At 52.7% G+C, this 19,682-nt stretch overlaps 1 protein-coding gene across 1 annotated transcript; it reads left to right on the plus strand.

Moving 5' to 3' along the window:
* Positions 1 to 13,475: 13,475 nt before the first annotated feature.
* Positions 13,476 to 19,352, plus strand: ARSI (arylsulfatase family member I). Its single transcript, XM_031598283.2, has 2 exons — positions 13,476 to 14,429; positions 15,683 to 19,352. The coding sequence occupies exons 1-2, from the start codon at positions 14,110 to 14,112 to the stop codon at positions 17,085 to 17,087; spliced, it is 1,725 nt and encodes a 574-aa protein (XP_031454143.1). The 5' UTR covers positions 13,476 to 14,109; the 3' UTR covers positions 17,088 to 19,352.
* Positions 19,353 to 19,682: the final 330 nt, after the last annotated feature.

Here is a 19,682-nt window from a genome sequence, read left to right on the forward strand (position 1 = left end):
ATTCTGGGGGCAAAACAAAGCAAATAATGAGAAGGAGCTCCTGACACAGTGCAGCTGTTGGAGACAGGCTGCATGGCAGAAGGGCTGCCCTGTTACCCCCCTCCCCATGCTGATACTTTCCAGGAAAAATCTGGCTCCTGTCACTTTGGCAGAGGTTTATTTTTAGAAGGTTTAATAATGACCGTGGCTTGTCTGTCACTCACTCAAAATACAGAACCTTTATTTGCGTTTATAGCAAAGATTAAATATAAAACTGACTGTGTTCCAATTGGCTCCCACATCAAATTTCTTTGACACCAGCATCATCCAAAGCAATAAAGCCACCAGCCAGGTGGCAGGTTTACAGCTCCTGTAAATGAAGCACAGACATGGCTAGGCATTTCTAGGGGTGACCTCCCCCAGCACAGACAGTCATTGAAGATTGCTGTAAATGTGGCTGTGGCATCACTGCAAGGGTGATGCTGTGGCTGACCAGGACAGCATTCCCTTGCTCCAGGATGACCTCGCACAAAGGCAGGAGTCTAATCAGCCAGCATCTGCTTTGGAGACCCAATTCTCCAGCTAAGGAGGGGAAGAAACAGGTAAGGAAAGCATGCTGGGGCAGAAAATCCTGAATTGTGCGTCCTGTGGTGGACTGACCAGGGCAGAGCATATAGAGCCAATGTGGCCTGGAGCAAATGCCTGAAGAAGATAACGTCAGGGGCCTCTGGAAATGGAAAAACCAACCCAACCTCTTCCACCTCTATCCCTGCATATTCCATGGTGCACAAGGATCTACTGATGAAGGAAGGGATGCCCACACTTTGGGCAGAAAGGAGGGGATCTCTCCAAGGCAACAAAGCTCTCCTAACTAATGTCACATGAAAAAGGGGTTGGATTTGGTTTTGGCCAGTTCCAGTAGAATGTGGAAAGGAAGAAGACAGAGTTGACATAGGTGGAGAGAAAACATGTTCGGAAGGTGCTTCTTACAAGAATGGCAAGTAGAGTATAGGATCATAGAATCATTAAGTTTGGAAAAGACCTCTGAGGCCACCTAGTCCAACTGTCCACCTACTGCCCACTAAACTGTGTCCCTAAGTACCACATCTACACATTTCTTAATGTTAAAGCCTGGATGCCCACGGACAAATGACTTTTAAAACATACTCCATTTTTTCCTCAAGTGTCTGCTACAGTTCAGGGTCACCCGAGTCCAAAGTTTTACACCTTCAAGCCATGAATACCCTTAGGAAACCACAGTGCAGAGCCTGGTAGTAACACAAGCCACTTGAATGGACTAATCTGAAAAATATAAATATATACTCTGCACCACAATTACAGGTAGAGAAGGTATTTGAGGCGTTTGGTAAACATGCCAAATAATAAATACAGTTATTCAGTCAGCAAACAGCTGCATGATTATAAATAGGAAAATTGACCTCAGCCCAAAGCCAGCTGAAACCCAACAACATACTCTTATTAAGGAGTGATTTTTTTTTTCTGCATTTTTTTGGAAAGACATTGAAAGTATTTTGCCCACTCTTTATTTTAGGAAGGTGAAATGTCCCTGGTGGATTTCAAAAGCTAACCCCTTGGGTATGCTTTTTCCATGCCAAGACACTGAGTCACGAATAGATCGGAGGAAGAAGTGTCAAATCCAGACAGGGGATAACACGGCTGTGATTTAGTAGCCAGCTCAGTCTGCTAATAACCACACAGCCCGCTCCATGCCCTCAGCCTCACAAGCTGAGAGCTTTGCTCGCTGCCACTTTCACATGCTATTTGCTTATTGCTCGGGGTAAAACTTGTCCACACCTATTCCATTCTGAATGACTGTTTGTATCCTGGCCAAACCCGGGCTTGGGGAGCTGCTAGCAGCTGCATGGCGCTGTCATTCCTCCTCTGCGCCCTATGGAATCTAACAGTCTCTAAGCACGTCTGCTGGACCCTTGGGCTTGCAGGGACACTTCTCTGCTCTCTGTTCATGAAGCTACAAGCATCATTTCTGTGTATTTGTCCACTTACAAGTCTGCAGCATTAGCGTGATGTAGCCATGTATGGACATTTTTATCTGGTGCTGCTTAGCTGGGTGTAGTTTTCGGGCATGCGGCTGATTCTGCCTGTTGCTGCTTTGGGGAATTAAAAGGTTGCATGAAACAAAGTGAAGAGATGTTGTGATCCTTAGGGATGCTGGTGTAGTACACAGCATCTATGGGGTCTGCTTCTGTAGAGATGCTGGCATGGTGCATGGAATATATGGGGTCAGGATACTGAGTGGTCCCAGATGTTTGCCTGAGGAATTTCTTCCTCCAACTGCTCATTCTGCCTCTGCTGGATCTCCTGTCCAAGGTGTGGGTTGTCTGTCTGGGAACAGGAGCATTGTCACCTTCAGCAGATGACTCTGGTGGGTCTTAGCATCAGATCACTCTCCCCAACCATGAGTCTGACCCAGATTGTACCCCATTTTAGGCAAGATCATCAGGATGCTTCACACAGCATCTCTAGGGCAGCTGTTCAATGGCTCTTCTGGTGTTCTGCTGCTGGGATGCTCCTGCAGGGAAATGGGGATGGAGCAAGATGAGAGGAGTGTAAGAGAGATGGATGGAAGTGGAAAGAGTAGGGCAGGGAACTGCAAAGGGACAGGGGGGAGAGAAGGTGAGAGCACAGGAGTGAAAGAGTGAGAGGAAAGGGGGTGTTGTGAAGGGAGAAGTTGGGATGGAGGAAGAGGTTCTTATTTCCAAGGGAAATCAAAGAAGGAAGGGAGCAGGCAGTGTGAAATCAGAGGAAGAGAAGAGGAGGAAAAGGCCACGGAGATGGGCCTGAGGGACTTGCTTTCCTCCTGCCCCCAATTTACCAGCCCTCAGCCAGCATTGCGCATCTCTGCGTGCACAGTGAGTTGCCAGGTGCTGTTCTGCGAGGCTTTGAGTCACCCAGGCCGTCAGCATCCCTCGCTGTGTGCCTGGGGGAGCAGCGTGGGCTGGAGCTGGGGCAGGGTGGGGCTGAGGGTCTGCAATGAGTTCCCCTGCCTCGACCCACAGCTTCACAAGGAGCTGCCACAGGAACAGCCTCACTCCAGAATCCCATTTTTTCCCTCTCTTATTCAGCTGTTCTCTTCCCCCTCCTCCTTTTCTTTGTCTGCTAATGCACAACAGATGGGAGGAAATGCCATTTTAAATGCCACAGCATCCTGATGAAATGTGATGGGTTATGGCAATCTCAGATGAATCATGGCATTGTTTTGTGTACATGGCTCCACTGTGACTCGGCCTCGCTCAAGCAACTCTCTGCCTCCTGCTTCCCAAACACAATTAGGGTCATTTTAGGCATCCACCAGCAGCAGGTGCCCTTCAGGACCTGGCTGTCCAAGTGACATTAACTAACTAACCAGCCACATTTGTGAAGGCAAAGCTGAGCCCACTGAAACATCTACTCCAGGCTGGCTTTGGTTACACAGGGATTATACATTACACTGCATTCCCATGTTACATTTATAGGATTTCCACACAAGGTGCAGGGACTCTGTCCCCAGTAAAGGGATTGGCACAGCAGAGTCATCCTCACCAGCTCCAGCTTCACCTGTGGTCCCTTTGGGGAGTGGGGCCATATCCCCATGCCTGTCCCTTGGCCCCATGGCCGTGTTGCTGGGATGGGAACGCAGAGCCAAACCCAGGGGCTGTGATGTGGTCTCCTACTGCTAGGATTTGCTAGGGATGGTCGGGTCATTTCGCCCAAGCAAGCAGACCGGCATCAAATAATATTGACTCAGTCACTGCCAGATGAGAAACAGCAGTTCAGAAGTGAAAAAATATATCTGTATCTATGCATATCCCAATGGCTCCATTACTGGAACCAATAGACCCAGCCCTGTTAGCTTCAAACTAATTAATTGTGGAAAAAAGCCACCTCTAAACCTACAGAATATAAAGCAGCCTTTTAGTTTGTGTAGCTGGAAGAACAGATTTGAGAACTCTAATGAGTAGAAGACGTGGCATTAAAATTTGGTTGCAATATGCTTAATCTTAGCAATCTAGATGGGAAATACATCACTGGGTATATCCAACTGCTTGTGTGCCTACTGGCATGGCAGCAGTAAACCATTTAATTCCTCGTTTCTCTCTCAGATCTATGTCAATGGAGCAAGCAGAAGGGCTGTTGTGATTAACTCCCCCCTCCCAGCCCTGCTCAGGGCCAGCTGTAAGTATAGCCCTGCTGAAAGCCCTGGCAGCCCAGAGGTGAGTGCAGCCAACACCAACACTTGGGGCAGACCTGCTGTGTTTACCCAGATTGCAGCAGCTCTACCTGGAAGGAGTGGGACAGGGGCTGTGTTTGCGTTCCTGAACCGGAGCTTTGGGGGATTATTTTTCCCCCACCAGGCGTTCCTCTGCTGCTTTAACTCATGTCAAAAGCTGTGAGGCAGGAAAAGGAGGGGATGGAGAGAGCAGCGTGGGCTGGGGAGCAGCTCCATTGGGATGTACCCCATGCTGCCTCCATCTGCATTGTCCAGATGGATTTCTGTGTACCTGAAAAGCTCAAGTTTCATGCAGGAATAACACACACACATGGGTCAGACAGCCATCTCCAGCCTCTCCTGGGGAACTGCAGAGAGATCCTTGCCTTATCTTATTGCAGTAAAGGGGTTTATTGTGGCCACTCCGCCAAAAAACGTACACAGAAATTCCACCGAAGCTCATATATATGTTTCTCTTGGAAGCAGACAAAACTCCAGTACGCAGAAAAGCCCTGAGCTGTTGTTAATCTCTGGGGTTTTATCCAAGTTTCTTTAGAAACTTGGACATCATCACAATGGCTTTCAGATAGAGCCGAGTGAGCCTCCCTCTGCCTTTGATTTCCTCTCTGAGATTTGAGTGGGTTGGGAATTGGGTGGGACGTTTCCAGCCAACGTCAGCCCTTGTAGCCACAAGAGGGTGACAGAGTCCCATTGCGCGGTGGTGGCTTTGGACAAATGCAGGGATGTCCCCAGCTGGTGCAGGACACAGCCCAGTGGGGACTGAACTGCCCTTGGGTGACCAGAGGCTCTTGGAAATCCTTGCTGGAGGCTTTGCTGGCTGGAAATGGGATCCTGGTGCTGGGAAGCTGAGGACTTTTTTTCCACTTGGTTTCAGTTAGCATTGGTGCTGGCATCAGCAACGTGTTCCCATTGCCAAAAGAGGGGAGAATTCCCATCCACTGCTGCAGCAGGCAAGGAAAGAAACCTCACCCTTGCTCTGTATTGGTGGTCTAATGCAAATACCATGTTTCAGAGCAATTCTGGAAAAACGGAGAGCTCAGTAAATATCCGAAGGCAATGCAATGATGCCCTGTTCCTCCTGGCTGCTGGGGCTTGGGGCCTTTCTGTTCCTACATTGCCCGCTCATGCTGCTGGCTGTGGCCTTGGAGCTCAAAGTTGCTCCATACATCCCTTTCAAGCTCTTGCTGTCCAGGTGGCTCATCCTGGGTGCATCTGCAAAGCCCCTGTGCTTGGGATTCTCATAGTGTACCCATGGGCAGTCCAGGGCAGATCCCAGACCCTGTGGCCTTCTTTGGGGGAAGCAGCAGTTCCACTGCTCACCCCTGTCCCCTCTCCTGCCTTCCAGGCAGGGCATCCCCAGTGAGCAACACAGACAGGGGGCTTCTTGCACAGCCATCTCTGCATTTCTGCTTTTACAGCAGCCACCCGAAGCAACATCTGAGACAGAAGATTAAAGCACTCTGGGATGCTTCCAAGGCTGAATCTCATCCTCCACCATCCCAGGAGACCACGGCAGCGGGTGTGGGCTTGATGACATCTCCGGCGCTGATCGTCAGCCAGCTGCCTCCTAACCTCATCCAGTGCTGGCCTGGAAACGCCTGCAGAGCACCGGGCAGGAGGGCAGCCCTCATCCTATCTGCTGCTGGGTGGGAGCTCGTTGTGTCACCGGGATCAGCTGCTTTTCTATGGAATGGGGTTGGATCTCACTCTGGTGCATGCACTGGTGTGTGTACCAGTAGGATATAGCAGGAGGGAGATCTGCACCAGCGCATGCACTGATAGAGTACATCAGGAGCATTTGCTTAGATGGAAAAGGGGCCAATCACACCCTGGGAGCTTTGGGGTGTGTGTGGGGACCAGGCATTGCAGGGACATGGGGTGTATTGGTGTTTGGCTGTAATGGGGAAGGAGGACGTGCATTCAGGGCTCTCCTCGAAGCTGCAGCGTATACTCCAAGGAGATTTTTCTATTTTCTCTTCAAATACTAGGAGTAATTAGATGCTGCTTATGAGTAATCACTTGGACTAAACAGTCTGGTTTCGTTTAAAGTGGTCGGTGTGAAACGCCGCGCGATTTGTTTGGACAAAAAACTAAGAAGGGCTCCTTTGAGCCTCCCTGGAGCCGCGGTGGGGAAGTGGGCAGAGGTGGAGCAGACCCACTCCTTCCCCAACCTGTGCCCTGGATGCACTATAAAGGCTTCCCCAGGGAAGAAAACATCGCCCCGGTCTGCGGGCAGAGCTATAGGGATGAAAGAGAGGAGCAACGCTCTTCCCAAAGCAGAACCTTGAAAGCCTACAGCCAACGTTAACGACCAAGTTGCGGCACGCGGAGTTTTACAGTCCTCGGTGAAAATGGTGACAGTAAATCCTCAGCTGGCTCCAGCCGTGAAGCTGCCCCCAACACCACTAAAATCCCTGCAAAGTTCTTGTTGACTTTGGCCGTGTCAGCGCCGCGCTCCATTGCAGCACGCGGTGTTAATGGCAAAGAGATTTTCGAGGCCTCAGCGGTGGCGGGGCTGCTATTCTGCCCGCTCCAGAACCAACAGAAGGCATCTGCCTCTCCCGCGTGTGCTTTCCTAGGGCAGGATCCCAATCCCAATCTCAGATCCTGGGCTGAGCTGCACCTTCTGCTCTCGTTCCTGGGCTATACCTTTTTATTTATAGTTTCAGCAAAACAGGATTGGGTTTGGCTGCAGGCAGTTTTTATCTCGGCTAACATGTCGCTTTCAAAGCCCTATTATTAGCGATTTTGTATAGCTTCAGGATTACTGCAGATCATAATGAATCACCCTCTGCAGCATTGATATAGGTACTCTCAGCCTCCCGACAACCACCCTGCACGTGACGGGGAGCAGAAAACCCCCAGTGGCAATGGGTGGGATGGAGATATGGGCACAGTGCTGCAGATCCTGCGCCCACAGCCCAAGAAGGGATTTGTTTCTAGTAGAAACGTTCAGGAAAACATGCCCGAGGGCTAATAATAAGGGTTTTCTACCTGCAGCAGTGCAGGAGATGATGTATCCTTTTATCCCCTTAGTGGTGGCAGCCCACCATGGTTGGGTTCACTGCCTTCTGCTTGGTCACTGCTACTCTGTGCTGAACACGGTGCTTTCCCTGCTGCCCACATGGGGGTAAATACACCTCCCCCACCCTGCTGCACCAGGGGGCTGCCCCACAGACTTTCTTACAGTATCCAAATATCCTCCTCTTGCAGGGTTTAGCTGCAAATGAAAAGTGTCAAAGAATCACTCCTCGAGCTTTCCACTTGAGTGAAACGCTCCCTGAGAAATGCAGCTGATGGAAACTTGGTTTTCTCTCATTGTTTTGCTCTGTTTCCCATTCAGGAGTGAGAAATCCAACCTCCAGAATGCGCTCCGGGCTGACAGAGCTCACCGCACAGCAATGAGAGAGGAAGCTCTGCTGGCCTTTGGGCATGACTAACACCGCAGCACAGCAATCCCTTGGTCAGGGTCCAGAACTCTGCCAGGTCTCCGGGTTTCAATGAGGACCTTCTGCTCTGACTCATGCCTGGGAATCATCATCCTCAGCAGTGGGGCTGTGTCGCAGTGCCGGGGTGGGGGGAGCTCCATCTCTGGGTACTGTGCCTTCTACCCCAACAGGACGGCCCTGGGCACCCCATGCCTTCGAAGAAACTTCAAAGCAACAGCACGGCACCTCCTGCTAGCAGGGAGTGCTGATGAATAATAGAATGGACCCACCCACTCTCACTTTAATCTGTCATGTTCTATGGAAATTAAGCCTTTCTCTTACAAGCAGGCAATTTGCGCTCTTGGCATCTCCAGTGAGAGCGAGCTCTCAGCTCTTCTGCTGAGTTATTGATACCTTTTGTATAAAGCAATGCAGTGCCTAATTGGGCTCTTTGCCTATTCCATTGTGCTTCCAGCAAGCAGAACCTACAGCAGCCCTTTGCAAAAGCAGCTCATGGTGCTATGGGGAGAAGTAGGGCACGAAGAAAACACATCCTGGGCAAACAGGCACCACTCCCCTAGTAGCTCGCAGGTGCAAGCCCGGCTGGCTCACACAGGTGTGTTTTCCTTGCTCTGATCTGGGCCAGGGCTATAAACAAGCAGGCAATCCCTGAGCAAGAAAGGGCTCCTTGTTTGCTGCAAGCACTTGTGCCAAGCTGGGGGAGTGCGGGGGTTTTATGCCCCTCCTTTCCCGTGTGTTAGGAAAGCATCTCGCTGCTGGACCTTGCACCCTGCCAGCCAGAACACAGCTCTTTGAAGAGGCTGCACCTGGAAGGAAAGATGGAAAGGGCTGGAGAGAGCTGGGGGTGCCCGCAGCCATGGGAGGGAGTGTGGCACTGCAGTGAGTGGGGCTGTGACTGTGCCCAGGTGGTGCTGGGAAGAATTGTGCCTTTTCATGGAGCTGGGTGAGGCTGGAGGTGATGCCTGCGCCCTGCATGCTTTGAGGAGTTGGGGGGTGCTGTGTATCCTGTGATAAACTGCCTCAGGAATGAGGGTGGGGAGTCCAAAACCAATAGGGGGGGGAAACCAGTGCCAGGGTCACACTGCAGCAGGTCCAGAAAGCAATTATGTTAAATGCTTAAATCCTTCCTTTCACCACTTTGGGTCCTTCTCTGCTTCAAAGGGGTTTGGAGGCAAAGAAACTGCTGGGTTTTGTTTTTATTTTTATTATTAAATAGTATATTTTTATTACTATTATTGTAAATGAAAATTGACCTTCTGGTGGGGTGAAGGACAAAGCCATATCCACCCAAGGAACTTTAACTGTGAGAATGGATGGGACAAGGCACAAACCATCTGTCCTCAGCGTCTTCCATCTTCCCAACCAAAGCTGCCCTGTTCAGGGGGATTCCTCACACCTAACCCATGGTATATGGCATCTCCAAGTTGCATTGGTTGGGACATCTCCAGCAGCACCATGGGGCACAAGGGAGAGCCTGGCTTGTGCAGGGCTGGATCTGGGGCCTGGAAACCCATGCCTGGGGCAGGAGGAAGAGGGAGAGCACCCAAGCAGAGTGGAAAGCTTGCTGTAAGACATGGAAAAAAGGAGCCACGCCAAACCCAGAGGCTCCTCTCCAGCTCATCAGCTCTTGAAAGTGAGCATGCCAGTCATTACAGAGGGGAGGGAAGGAGGTGATGAGCAGCAGTGCACAGAGCTGGGAAAAGGGAGGGATGCTGTGAGGGAGTGAGGCCAATGGGTTGGGGTCTGCCAGAGGAAAACAAATGTGAGCAGGAATGTTTAACTGATTTCAGAAGAGAACCCACAGAGTCATTAAGATGTATCAATGGGGTTTAAGAACAGAAAAGAAAAATTCCTTACCCTGAGACAAACTGACTCTTATTTGAGGATTTTTTACTTGTTTGGGTGGTGCCAGGCAGCCAGGAGAGGAGCAAGGGGAGCAGCAACAGTAGGAACAAACCCTGGCCAAGCCCAGCATGTGCTGTGAGAGGAGATGGTTTACATTAGAGAAGGCTCTAATATTGCGTGATGGCCTCTAAGTGCGTTTTGATGATGATGATGATTATTTTCATCCGAGCAAATGGCAGGAACATGGGCAGGGTATTGGAAAGAGCCATTTGGCTCCGAGAACAACATCCAGTGGTGCTGCTGAGCCCCTGCCAGAGGGACTGCTGCCGTGCTGCAGGGGCTGCTCCCTGCGCCGATAGCACTGCTCCCCACTGCTGTGACCATCCTCGCAGTTTGGGCAATGACGAGGGTTGCATAAGCAGAAGTCAAAGTCAATTTGCTGTTTTCTCCTCCCTTGATTTCAGCTTCCAGGGAGCAAAGGATGGTGTGTTTAGAAGCTCTGTTGACACCCCTCTCCCAACAGCGGAGCGCTTCTGAGCTTTTCCCTTTGCAGAACAGCTCACAGGAGAGCCCTGCATTCAGCTCCTCACAGCCTCACACCGCCCTGTGATCCCTTTTCCCCCTCTAGACAAAATAACAAGCTCACTTCTTTCTCAGGACCGCACGCTCCTTTTCCAGACTTGCCTCAGCTCTTTCATCACGCCAATAAAGAAAAAAAGCCAATGCATCACACGTTGGCTGCGGAGAGCGGAAACCCTTAAACATCTGAGAGCCGGGAGCGAGGCGCTGTGATTTGCAAGGCCCCCTCTGCTCCCATTGGGTCAGATGTGTCTTGCTCTGAAGGAAGAGAGAGGGGACTTGTTAAAACCTTGCCTATTTCTCGGTCTGAGGTCCCGTTTTGGCTGTCCGGAGGCTGAGGCGTGAGCTGGGAGTGGGGCTGCTGAGGGGGCAGGGCAGCGAGCCTGCAGCGTGCAAACAGATTGTGCAATATTTGCCTTGCACAGAGCTCCCATTGTACAGCCTGGGAGTTCTGCTTTCAATAATTCCCCTGCTCATAATGCCTCATTGATGGCGAGAGAAAGGCGGTATTGAGGGCTGAAGGGGCTCCGGCTCCGAAAAGGGTTAAAAAATAAAGAAAAAGGGGGAAGAAAAAAAAAAAGGAGATTTGAGGCTTAGTTTTAAACTTTGCTGTGTGGCCATTATGGTAAATCGCAGCCACTGAGAAGTATGCAGAGAGCTGTTTGCATAACCCGGTGTGCAGCAAATGCTCTTGGAGCCCAAACACGAGTGCGGCCGGAGCTGGAGGTGGTGGGGAGAGAAAGCAGGAAGGGCTGTGATTATTTTAATTCTTGCCCCAGGCCACATTAAATTAATAACGAAAAAAGAAAAAAAGAGCTAATATCCAAATATTTGGTTAGAGAAGCAGCTGTGCAAATGTGAGCCACTGTGCCAGCTGCAGGGACATCGGTCAATGCTCACTGCCTTATGCTGATGGCTGGAGAGCATCTCGTGTGCTGCTCCAGGCTGGAAAGCACCAAAAGGAGCCCTGAAGCCTTTGTCTGATGGCTTCACCCATCGCTGCTGTAGAGGTATGGTCTCAACTGGAAAGTGCCCGTAAGTGCATGGAAGCGCTCGGTCTGGTGGGCAGAGCTGGGGGATGCTCTGCATGCTGCGATGCTGCCAGCCCTGCAGCTCTCACCCCCACGAGGCTCCCCATTGCTGCGGGCTGGCAGAACTGCCTGGGCAGATGCGGGACCAAAGCGGCTGAGGGCTTGGACTGAGAATGCCAACATCAGCAGCTGTAGCCAGGCGGGTTGCCAGGGGAATCCTCCCTGTTGTGCAATGCTGAAGCTCTCCAAGGAAGCTCCCAGCTCTTGAGACATCTCAGAGCGAGACCGGGCAAGTGACTGCCATCAGTTCCCAGCAGTGACAGGGGTGACTACAGGCCCTGAGCACTTTTTCCATGCGTGGACCTTGTGATGCATTAATCACCCCTAGAACAGCGTCGCCGCCGGCTGCAATCGTCCTGACCTGAACCTTAGAGCTCTCATTTCTTCCTCTCCCTCCTCTTCCTCCTCCTTCACAGCTGCTCCCATCTCCTGCCTCAAACAATCCCAGCAGGGCTGCTCCGACGGCACCATTTACTCATGTTAGGTGTTAGGAAAATCTGACACAGGCTGCCCAGGGAGCCGGGGGGTCGCTCTGCCTGGAGGTGTTCAAGGAGTATGGAGATGTGGCACTGAGGGATGCAGTCATGGTGGGCTGGGTTGGGGTTGGATTTGGGGATCTTAGAGGTGCGTGGAGATACCTCCTTCCTGAGCAGCACCCTTTCATCAAGTCCAGTTGTTTTCTACAAAGAGGGAATTATTCAAAGCTGAGGAATTCAGGGGAGAGCGGAGAGACGTGCGGGAGAAGAGCAGTGCAAAGGAGAGTGGGGAAGGGAGGAGAGGAGCAGCAGAAGGAAAGAAAGATGAACTGATGAACCCCCAGGGATTAATCAAACCTTGCTGAAGGGTTGCAGGGAAAGGCACAGCCAAGAGCCAAACGTCCCCACTTCTGTGCCCCAGCGTGCCTGATGTGGGGTGGTGGGGAGACATGGGATGGGAGGGCTATGGATGTGGGGGAGTGTCTGGGGCAGAGAATGTGGGGACAGCCCAGGGAGGGGATGTGGAGGAGGAGAGCCCAAGGAAAAGGGTGTGCAGGGGAGGGGATGCGGAGGGGCTAAGAGAGCAGAGCCCAGGGGGGGACACAGCAGGGGGAGGCCCAGGGGAGAGGATGTGAGGACTGTGGAGGGACCTGGCAGAGGGAAGTCTGGGGGAGGGGGGAGTGAGTGGGGGGCCCACAGAGGGAAGGGAGGACATGGTGGGGGGGGCTCAGAGGGAAGGGGACAGGGGGCCCTATAGAGGGGAGCCATCTGGCTCAGCTGCTCCTGGGAGCTAATGCTCTGCAGAGCCATCCCAAAGCCCACGCTGAGCCCTTGCCATTGCAGCCCTGCAGTCCTGAAGGCAGACATGGGGTGTGCACAGGCTGGGGGGGAACGTGCTGGGTTGCACTATGTGTTGGGAGTCCTCTGTTCCCATCCACACAAGGGTCATAATGGTGCCAAAATGCTCACCTGGATCTCCTGTGTTCTGTGATCGGTGTGCGCTTCCAAACCCCCTGTCCTGTGCCAAGTCCTGCCCTAAGGAAAGTCAAGGAGAGAGGTGTGTGCCATGCTCAGTGCTGTCCTGATCCCTCATGGATGCAGACCCTGCAAAAGGAGTTACACAAGAGTATCTCTCTCAGCTCTCCCAAAACTCCCCTAAAGCACTGAGGCAAAACAATGTGGCCCCTTGTCCCAGTACCCTTCGCCTAGATCAGCACTTTTGTATGGGCATGAACACCTATTTTACACCAAACCCTGCCCTGGGCTGTCTGTGACCATGGCAGTCACAGTCCCTTTCTACCTCAGTTTCCCCACTTATAAAATGGGTGCAGCAGTCCCCATCCCATAATACATACATATACATAATTGTCAGCACGCCCTGCAGCGGCCTGCTTCAACACTGGAGACGTCCCAACAAGTTTCTGCAGCTCTCCTTTCTTTGCCCTATCTGCATGGGGCTGGATGGGTGCCGTGGGGCTGCAGGTCGGGGCTGAGCATCGCACCGCAGGGGCCGTGCTGTGGAGAGGCGGGCAGCCCCGCTTAGGACCCTGCATGCTTTGGGTTTTCCCAGCTTTTTCCTGGAGTCGCTGAGCGAGCGGGGAGGGGCCGAGCTTGCGGCTCCCCATAAACCTGGACGCTGCGCCCACGGTCCGGGCAGCTGTGTGGACTCACGGTGTCCATCGGAGGCTGCATCCCCGTGTCCTCACCGCCCGCGTGGCTCTGCGCAGCCCTCCTGCCCAACCCACAGCGCTGAGTTTCCAGACTGAGAAAGACTTTGAGAAAAGAGAGAAGAAGGGAAAAAAAAAAAAAAAAAAAAAAAAGAGGATAAAAAGCCATGGTGGTGTGGGCTGGTCGAGAAATTCTTCGGGAGAGGACGGTGAGAAAAGGACACAGCGGCTGTTCCCCAACGGGTGAGGACGGGAGCGCGGCACTGCTGGGCTTGAACTTTAGCACCCTCTTCTGCGGGAGTGTAAGTAAAAGGATCGGCTCATCCTGAGCCAACACGGCGCTGGGGCGGAGGAGAAGGCGGCCGCTCACTGCGGAGTGGGTTTTCTGTGCTGCTTTGGAAAGAAATAAGAGGGAAAAAAAAAAAAAGAAAAGAAAAGAAAAAAAAAAAAAGACGCGTTGAGAAGCCAAAGAGTGCTTGTAGCACTCCGAGTTGCTTTGGGGCTGTTCCTAATCACCGCGTGAGGAAAGGAAAGCCGTGCATGTGGGTTTGATTGGAGCGGCGCGATGCTTGTTTTCTTTTGACCGATCGCAACCCAGCCCCGCCGCTCCGGGCTCTTTGTGTGCGTGTGAGCGTGCCTCGATGGGAGCTCGTCCCGCTCCACTCCCACCCGCCATCCCCTAAGCTGGGGGCTGTCCGAGGAGGGGACATCCCCACGTGTCACTGTGATGCCGGGGCTGTAGGTCGCTCTGTGGGCAGCGCGCACCGCTCTGGGATGGCTGTGTACGCCCTCACCGGCTTCTCGCTGGTCAGCCTGCTCAGCTTTGGCTATTTATCGTGGGACTGGATGAAGCCTGGCTTGGTGGCTGATGTGGCTACGAGCCCCATGGAGAAATCGCTGCCTCCTTCCTTCACCCGCCCGCCGCACATCATCTTCATCCTGACTGACGACCAGGGCTACCACGACGTCGGGTACCACGGCTCTGACATCCAGACGCCCACCTTGGACAGGTTGGCAGCTGAGGGCGTGAAGCTGGAGAACTACTACATCCAGCCCATCTGCACGCCGTCCCGCAGCCAGCTGATCACCGGCCGGTAAGCCACCATAGCTCATACCTATATGGGACCTCTCCTCTCCCATAGCTCTGCAAGGCTCAAGCCCCGCTCATCGCAAGGCAGGTATTCCAATATGTTGGTAGGTACTTCATCACTGCTGGAGTTGGACTCCTGATGGATCCCTTCCAGATTGGGTTATTCTATGATTCTGTGCTGGAAATCCTCTAGAGAAAAGAGCCTTCCTGGCCCTGTTGGGTAAAGAGTTGATTTTTGCATGGTTTTGTAATAGCACGTGGCAGGTCACCAGCAGTGAAAATGTTGGGCAACCAAAGTCATTTTGAGAAAAGGCAGTCCCTGCCCATGAGGTCCTCTGGTGGTGGGGTGAGGTGTCTCCATGTGGATGACACTGCAGACATTGGGTTGGTTTCTTCTCACATGGGAATTGGCTGCTGGGCTGTCTGGTGGAAGGATGCTCCCCTGCACTGCTAGCTCTCCCTTGGGCTGTGCTTTTCCTGCTGCTCACTCAGTCTGCACTGAGCAGGGCAGGGTGGGTGGGAGGCTTCTCCATCCTATTGGGCACACGCTTCAGCCTCCTGGGAATTGATGGGGATTTCCCTGGAATAAGACTGGGATGATTTCCCTGCCCTGGTATGATTTCCCAGCACTTTCTATAGGAGGCAGATTAATCAGCATCCCTCATTGATACGGTGGCTATGGATGTGGTCACCTACTGCCTGGGGTGATGGAGCTCAGTGGGGTCCAGACAAAACCCTCTTCTCTCTCCTGGTGGCTCCAGAGGGAGCTCAGGCATCTGAGGATGAAGAGGATGGGGATACATCTGCACTCAGGACTCAAGTTGCACCAGAGATGGTTCAGGTTGGCTATTAGGAAAAATTTCTTCTCAGAAAGAGCAGTGATGCAGTGTCACAGCTGCCCAGGGAGTTTGGGGGATCACCTTCCCTGGAGGTGTTTGAGAACTGTGGAGATGTGGCACTGAGGGACGTGGTCAGTGGGCATGTGGGGTTGACAGTTGGACATCTTTGTGGACTATTCCAACCATAGGGCTCCATGGGGAAAAGCCGAGGAGCACATGGAGCCACTTCCTTCCTGAGCCAGCACCCTTCTGTGATTCTATGATAAGGAGCTCCCTGTATCTGGCACAGAGCTTGCTCCATGGCATTCGGCTGGGTGACACAGAGAGCTGCACATTGCTGGGGTCTCCAGAACACAAACTGCCACCATATCCCACCCAGCATTACTCTCATCACCACTGAATTGGCTCTTTCTTGCAGGTACCAGATCCACACAGGGCTGCAGCACTCCATCATCCGCCCCCGGCAGCCCAACTGCCTGCCCCTTGACCAGGTCACCCTGCCCCAAAAGCTGCAGGAAGCCGGCTACTCCACGCACATGGTGGGCAAGTGGCACCTCGGCTTCTACAAGAAGGAGTGCCTGCCCACCCGCAGGGGCTTCGACACCTTCCTGGGCTCCCTGACAGGCAACGTGGACTACTACACCTACGACAACTGCGACGGGCCAGGCGTCTGCGGCTACGACCTGCATGAAGGGGAGAACGTGGCATGGGACCAGAGTGGGAAATACTCCACCTTCCTCTACGCCCAGCGTGTCAGCAAGATCCTGGCATCCCACAGCCCCAAGGAGCCCATCTTCATCTATGTGGCCTTCCAGGCAGTGCACACTCCGCTGCAGTCACCCAAGGAGTACATCTACCGCTACCGCTCCATGGGCAACGTCGCTCGCCGCAAGTACGCGGCCATGGTGACGTGCATGGATGAGGCAGTGAAGAACATCACCTGGGCCCTCAAGAAGTATGGTTATTATGACAACAGTGTGATTGTCTTCTCCACGGACAATGGTGGGCAGACGTTCTCTGGGGGAAGCAACTGGCCGCTGCGGGGCCGCAAAGGGACGTACTGGGAAGGGGGTGTGCGTGGCATCGGTTTTGTCCACAGTCCATTGATCAAGCGCAAGCGACGGACCAGCTGGGCACTGGTGCACATCACAGACTGGTACCCCACCCTGGTGAGTCTGGCCAGGGGCAACCTGAGCAATGTCCCAGGCCTGGATGGTTACAACGTCTGGCCTGCCATCAGCGAGGGGAAGGAGTCACCGCGAACTGAAATCCTGCATAACATTGACCCCCTCTACAACCACGCCAAGTACGGCTCCTTGGAGGATGGCTTCGGTATCTGGAACACGGCCGTGCAGGCCTCCATCCGCGTCGGGGAGTGGAAGCTCCTCACCGGGGACCCCGGTTACAGCGACTGGATCCCCCCGCAGACGCTGACCAACTTCCCGGGCAGCTGGTGGAACCTGGAGCGGCTGACCGACGGCTTGAGAAAATCCGTGTGGCTTTTCAACATCACTGCAGACCCCTACGAGCGCTACGACCTCTCGGAGCAGCGCCCCGACATCGTCCGAGCGTTGCTGACCCGTCTGGTGCACTACAACCGGACGGCCATCCCAGTGCGCTACCCTGCTGAGAACCCTCGTGCCCACCCCGACTTCAATGGAGGTGCTTGGGGGCCTTGGGCCAGCGAGGATGAGGTGGAGGAGTGGGAAGGTGGTGGTGGGGAACCCCCCAAGAGTCGGAGCAAGAAGAAGAAGTGTAAAATCTGCAAACTGCGCTCCTTCTTCCGCAAGCTGAACACCAGGCTCATGTCCAACCGCATCTGAGCGGAGGGTCCCCAGCGCCGACACAGCCTGGCCAGGGTGGAGATAGAGATGGCAGTGCTATGGGGTGGGATGGAGGGAGAGGGATGGACGGGGTTCACCCCGAACACTTCTGCACTTGGCCGGACCACAGAGAGGGCAGACAGACCAGCAGGGATAGGCAGTGTGGGCTCATGGCTGTGCACAGCCTCTTCAGAGCCAGACATTCTTCTGGAGGACCATGCAGGCTGTGAGCTTTGGCCATGGCAGCAGCACAAGGGTGGGGGTGCGGAGCGCCTGGCCAGCCTCAGTCAGTCTGGCTGCAATTTTTCCCTTGGTGTTTCTCTGTAGATACATGACTTGCTACATGCTGCTGAGCAGCTGCTTGGTTTGCTCCTGATCTAGGAACTTGAGGGCTTCCCCAAACCCAAGACAATGGCATTTCCCCGTTATACTTCCCTATAGAAGGATGGCTTCCTGGAGGTGGACTCAGCCTTGGTGTGATGAGGTCCTCACCTTTGTCCATGGCTTCTCTTCTCCACTGGCTTTGGGCGGCCAGGAGCAGCCCTGGAGCTGTGCCTGTAAGAACGTGGTTGGAAGCAGTGCCTTGATGCATGCAGAGGACAAACGCTTCTGGACAGCCCGATGCATGGGAGGCAGCTTTGTCTCAAAGGTCCCCAATAGTTCATCCCCAGCTCTGCCTGGTTGGATCCCATGGCTGCACGGCTGGAGGCACCCCTAAGTTCCTCTCTGTGCATCCTACGACCAAGCCCAGGACAGACAAAAGACCTCAGGAAGATCTCATAGATCTGCTCCATCACTGCAGGACATGGAGCCCCGGGGTCATGGAGACGGACATCCCTTCACCCTCCCCTTTCCTGCAGGTGGGCAGGATGTGCCAGCACATCCCCTCACATGGACACAGCGCTGTGCCCCCGCGCTCCCCGCGGACGTGCGCTCTGATGGGAGCTGGCGCGGATGAAAGAGGGTAAATAGCTTTAAAAGCATTTTGGATGCACGGTGCATTTCCATTTACACAATGTGTTTTACATTTCTCCCCACAGGTTTCTCTTGGTGCAGCGCGTGTAGGCGAAGGCCCTGCTGTGAATTTTGAAAATAGTTATTTTTGTCTCTGGAAAATGAGGCCCGTTAGGACTTGTCAGCTCTTGGATGAGCAGTGTGGGCTTTTTTTTTTTTTTTTTCCTTCCTTTTTTCCCCCCCTCTTTTTCCTTTGCAAAATAACATTCATTTAAAATCTGTCATTGAAAGATGTGACAATTGGCAGCGTGCACACTGAATACCTTTCAATGCGCTTTCAAGCCCTGTGTGTGAGAGGGACGGGGACGGGGACGGGAAGAGAATGCAATGACACGTTTGTATTTTTTTTTTTTTTACTCTTAGCTGGATTATTTGGGGGAATTGGGATTTTCTGTAGAAACAAAGAAAAAAAAAAAAAGAGCTGACAGCAAGGCATCCTACAGGAGGGCTTCTTCTTGGAGAGATGGGAAGGAGTTCGCAATGCTGGGGCTTGGCTGTTGGCGCACCTGGCCCTGCTGCTCCATCCATCCATCACCACACTGCTGGCCCAAGGGCACGTAATGCAGGACAGGACCCATAGGGCACTCAGCTCCTCCCCATCCCTAAAGCCCCATCTCCATCCCTGGCTCATCCAGGAAGGTGCTCTCTTGCTGCCATTTGGCCAAGCCTCTTGGCAAGTGGTTGCCAGATTTAAGGGAGGAGGAGGATGCTGAGAATCACACAATCATTAAGGTTGAAGAAGACTTCTGAGATCATCACATCTAGCATGAGATCAACACATCTAACCCTGTCACCCTTATTGCCCAGTAAGCCTTGTCCCTCAGTGCCACATCTACACATCAGCATGTGGGCTGAGACTCACCTGAGATTCCGGGGTGGGCAGAAGGAGTGGGGCTGGCAAGGCGTGTGGAACAGTTTTCATTTCCATATTTATATAAACGTGTCCAAGTTTAGTCCTTCCTTTATTTCGTTTTTTTAATTATTTTTTCAAAAATGGAAATTTCCATGAAAACACATTTGATATTTCTCCAAACGGTTTCAATAATATCTCATTGAAAATGCTCGTCTTGTCTCATCTCCAGCTCTGATCTTTGGGGCCAGTGCTGGTTTTGCACAGTCAGTCTAGCCAGAGTTTGGGGTCTGAATTCTCTCTTTAAAACTAAATAAATAAATAAATATAAAGCGTTCTGAATTCTAGAAGGAAGAAAAAAAAAAATGAAAAAAAAATAAATAAAAGCATTGGTTCCTGAAAAGAGGAAGAGTGGGCAGAGATGTTTCTGGGTGTTGGGGAATGCAGAGCCTGTCCCCTGTCCCACCACTGCTCGTGAATGGTCCCAGTTGGTTTGGATCCAGCAGTACAGCTCTGGACCAAGGAGAGAAAAGCAGTGATGTGCCAAAATCATGTGTTTTCACACCATTCATCCCCCCTGGGAGAGCTCTTGGGCTCCACGTGGGAAAGGGTTAATGGAGCTGATGGGCGAGACGCTGCTGAAGTGGCTTTGGAGAGCTCTTCACCTTGCTGTGATGCTGCAGCACAGAGATCTGTTTACATAGGGAAGCCAAGAGCTCACTGTCCCACTC

The sequence above is a fragment of the Phasianus colchicus genome, chromosome 15 (assembly GCF_987193195.1).
Source record: "Phasianus colchicus chromosome 15, bPhaCol1.hap1.1, whole genome shotgun sequence".
In the NCBI taxonomy this organism is placed as follows: Eukaryota; Metazoa; Chordata; class Aves; order Galliformes; family Phasianidae; genus Phasianus; species Phasianus colchicus.

What these genes read in the sequence shown, in the direction of transcription:
- ARSI (XM_031598283.2), top strand. Translation starts at nt 14,110, where the DNA reads ATGGCTGTGTACGCCCTCACCGGCTTCTCGCTGGTCAGCCTGCTCAGC. An exon ending in AGCCAGCTGATCACCGGCCG is followed by an intron (nt 14,430 to 15,682) that starts GTAAGCCACCAT and finishes TCTTTCTTGCAG; the next exon opens with GTACCAGATCCACACAGGGC.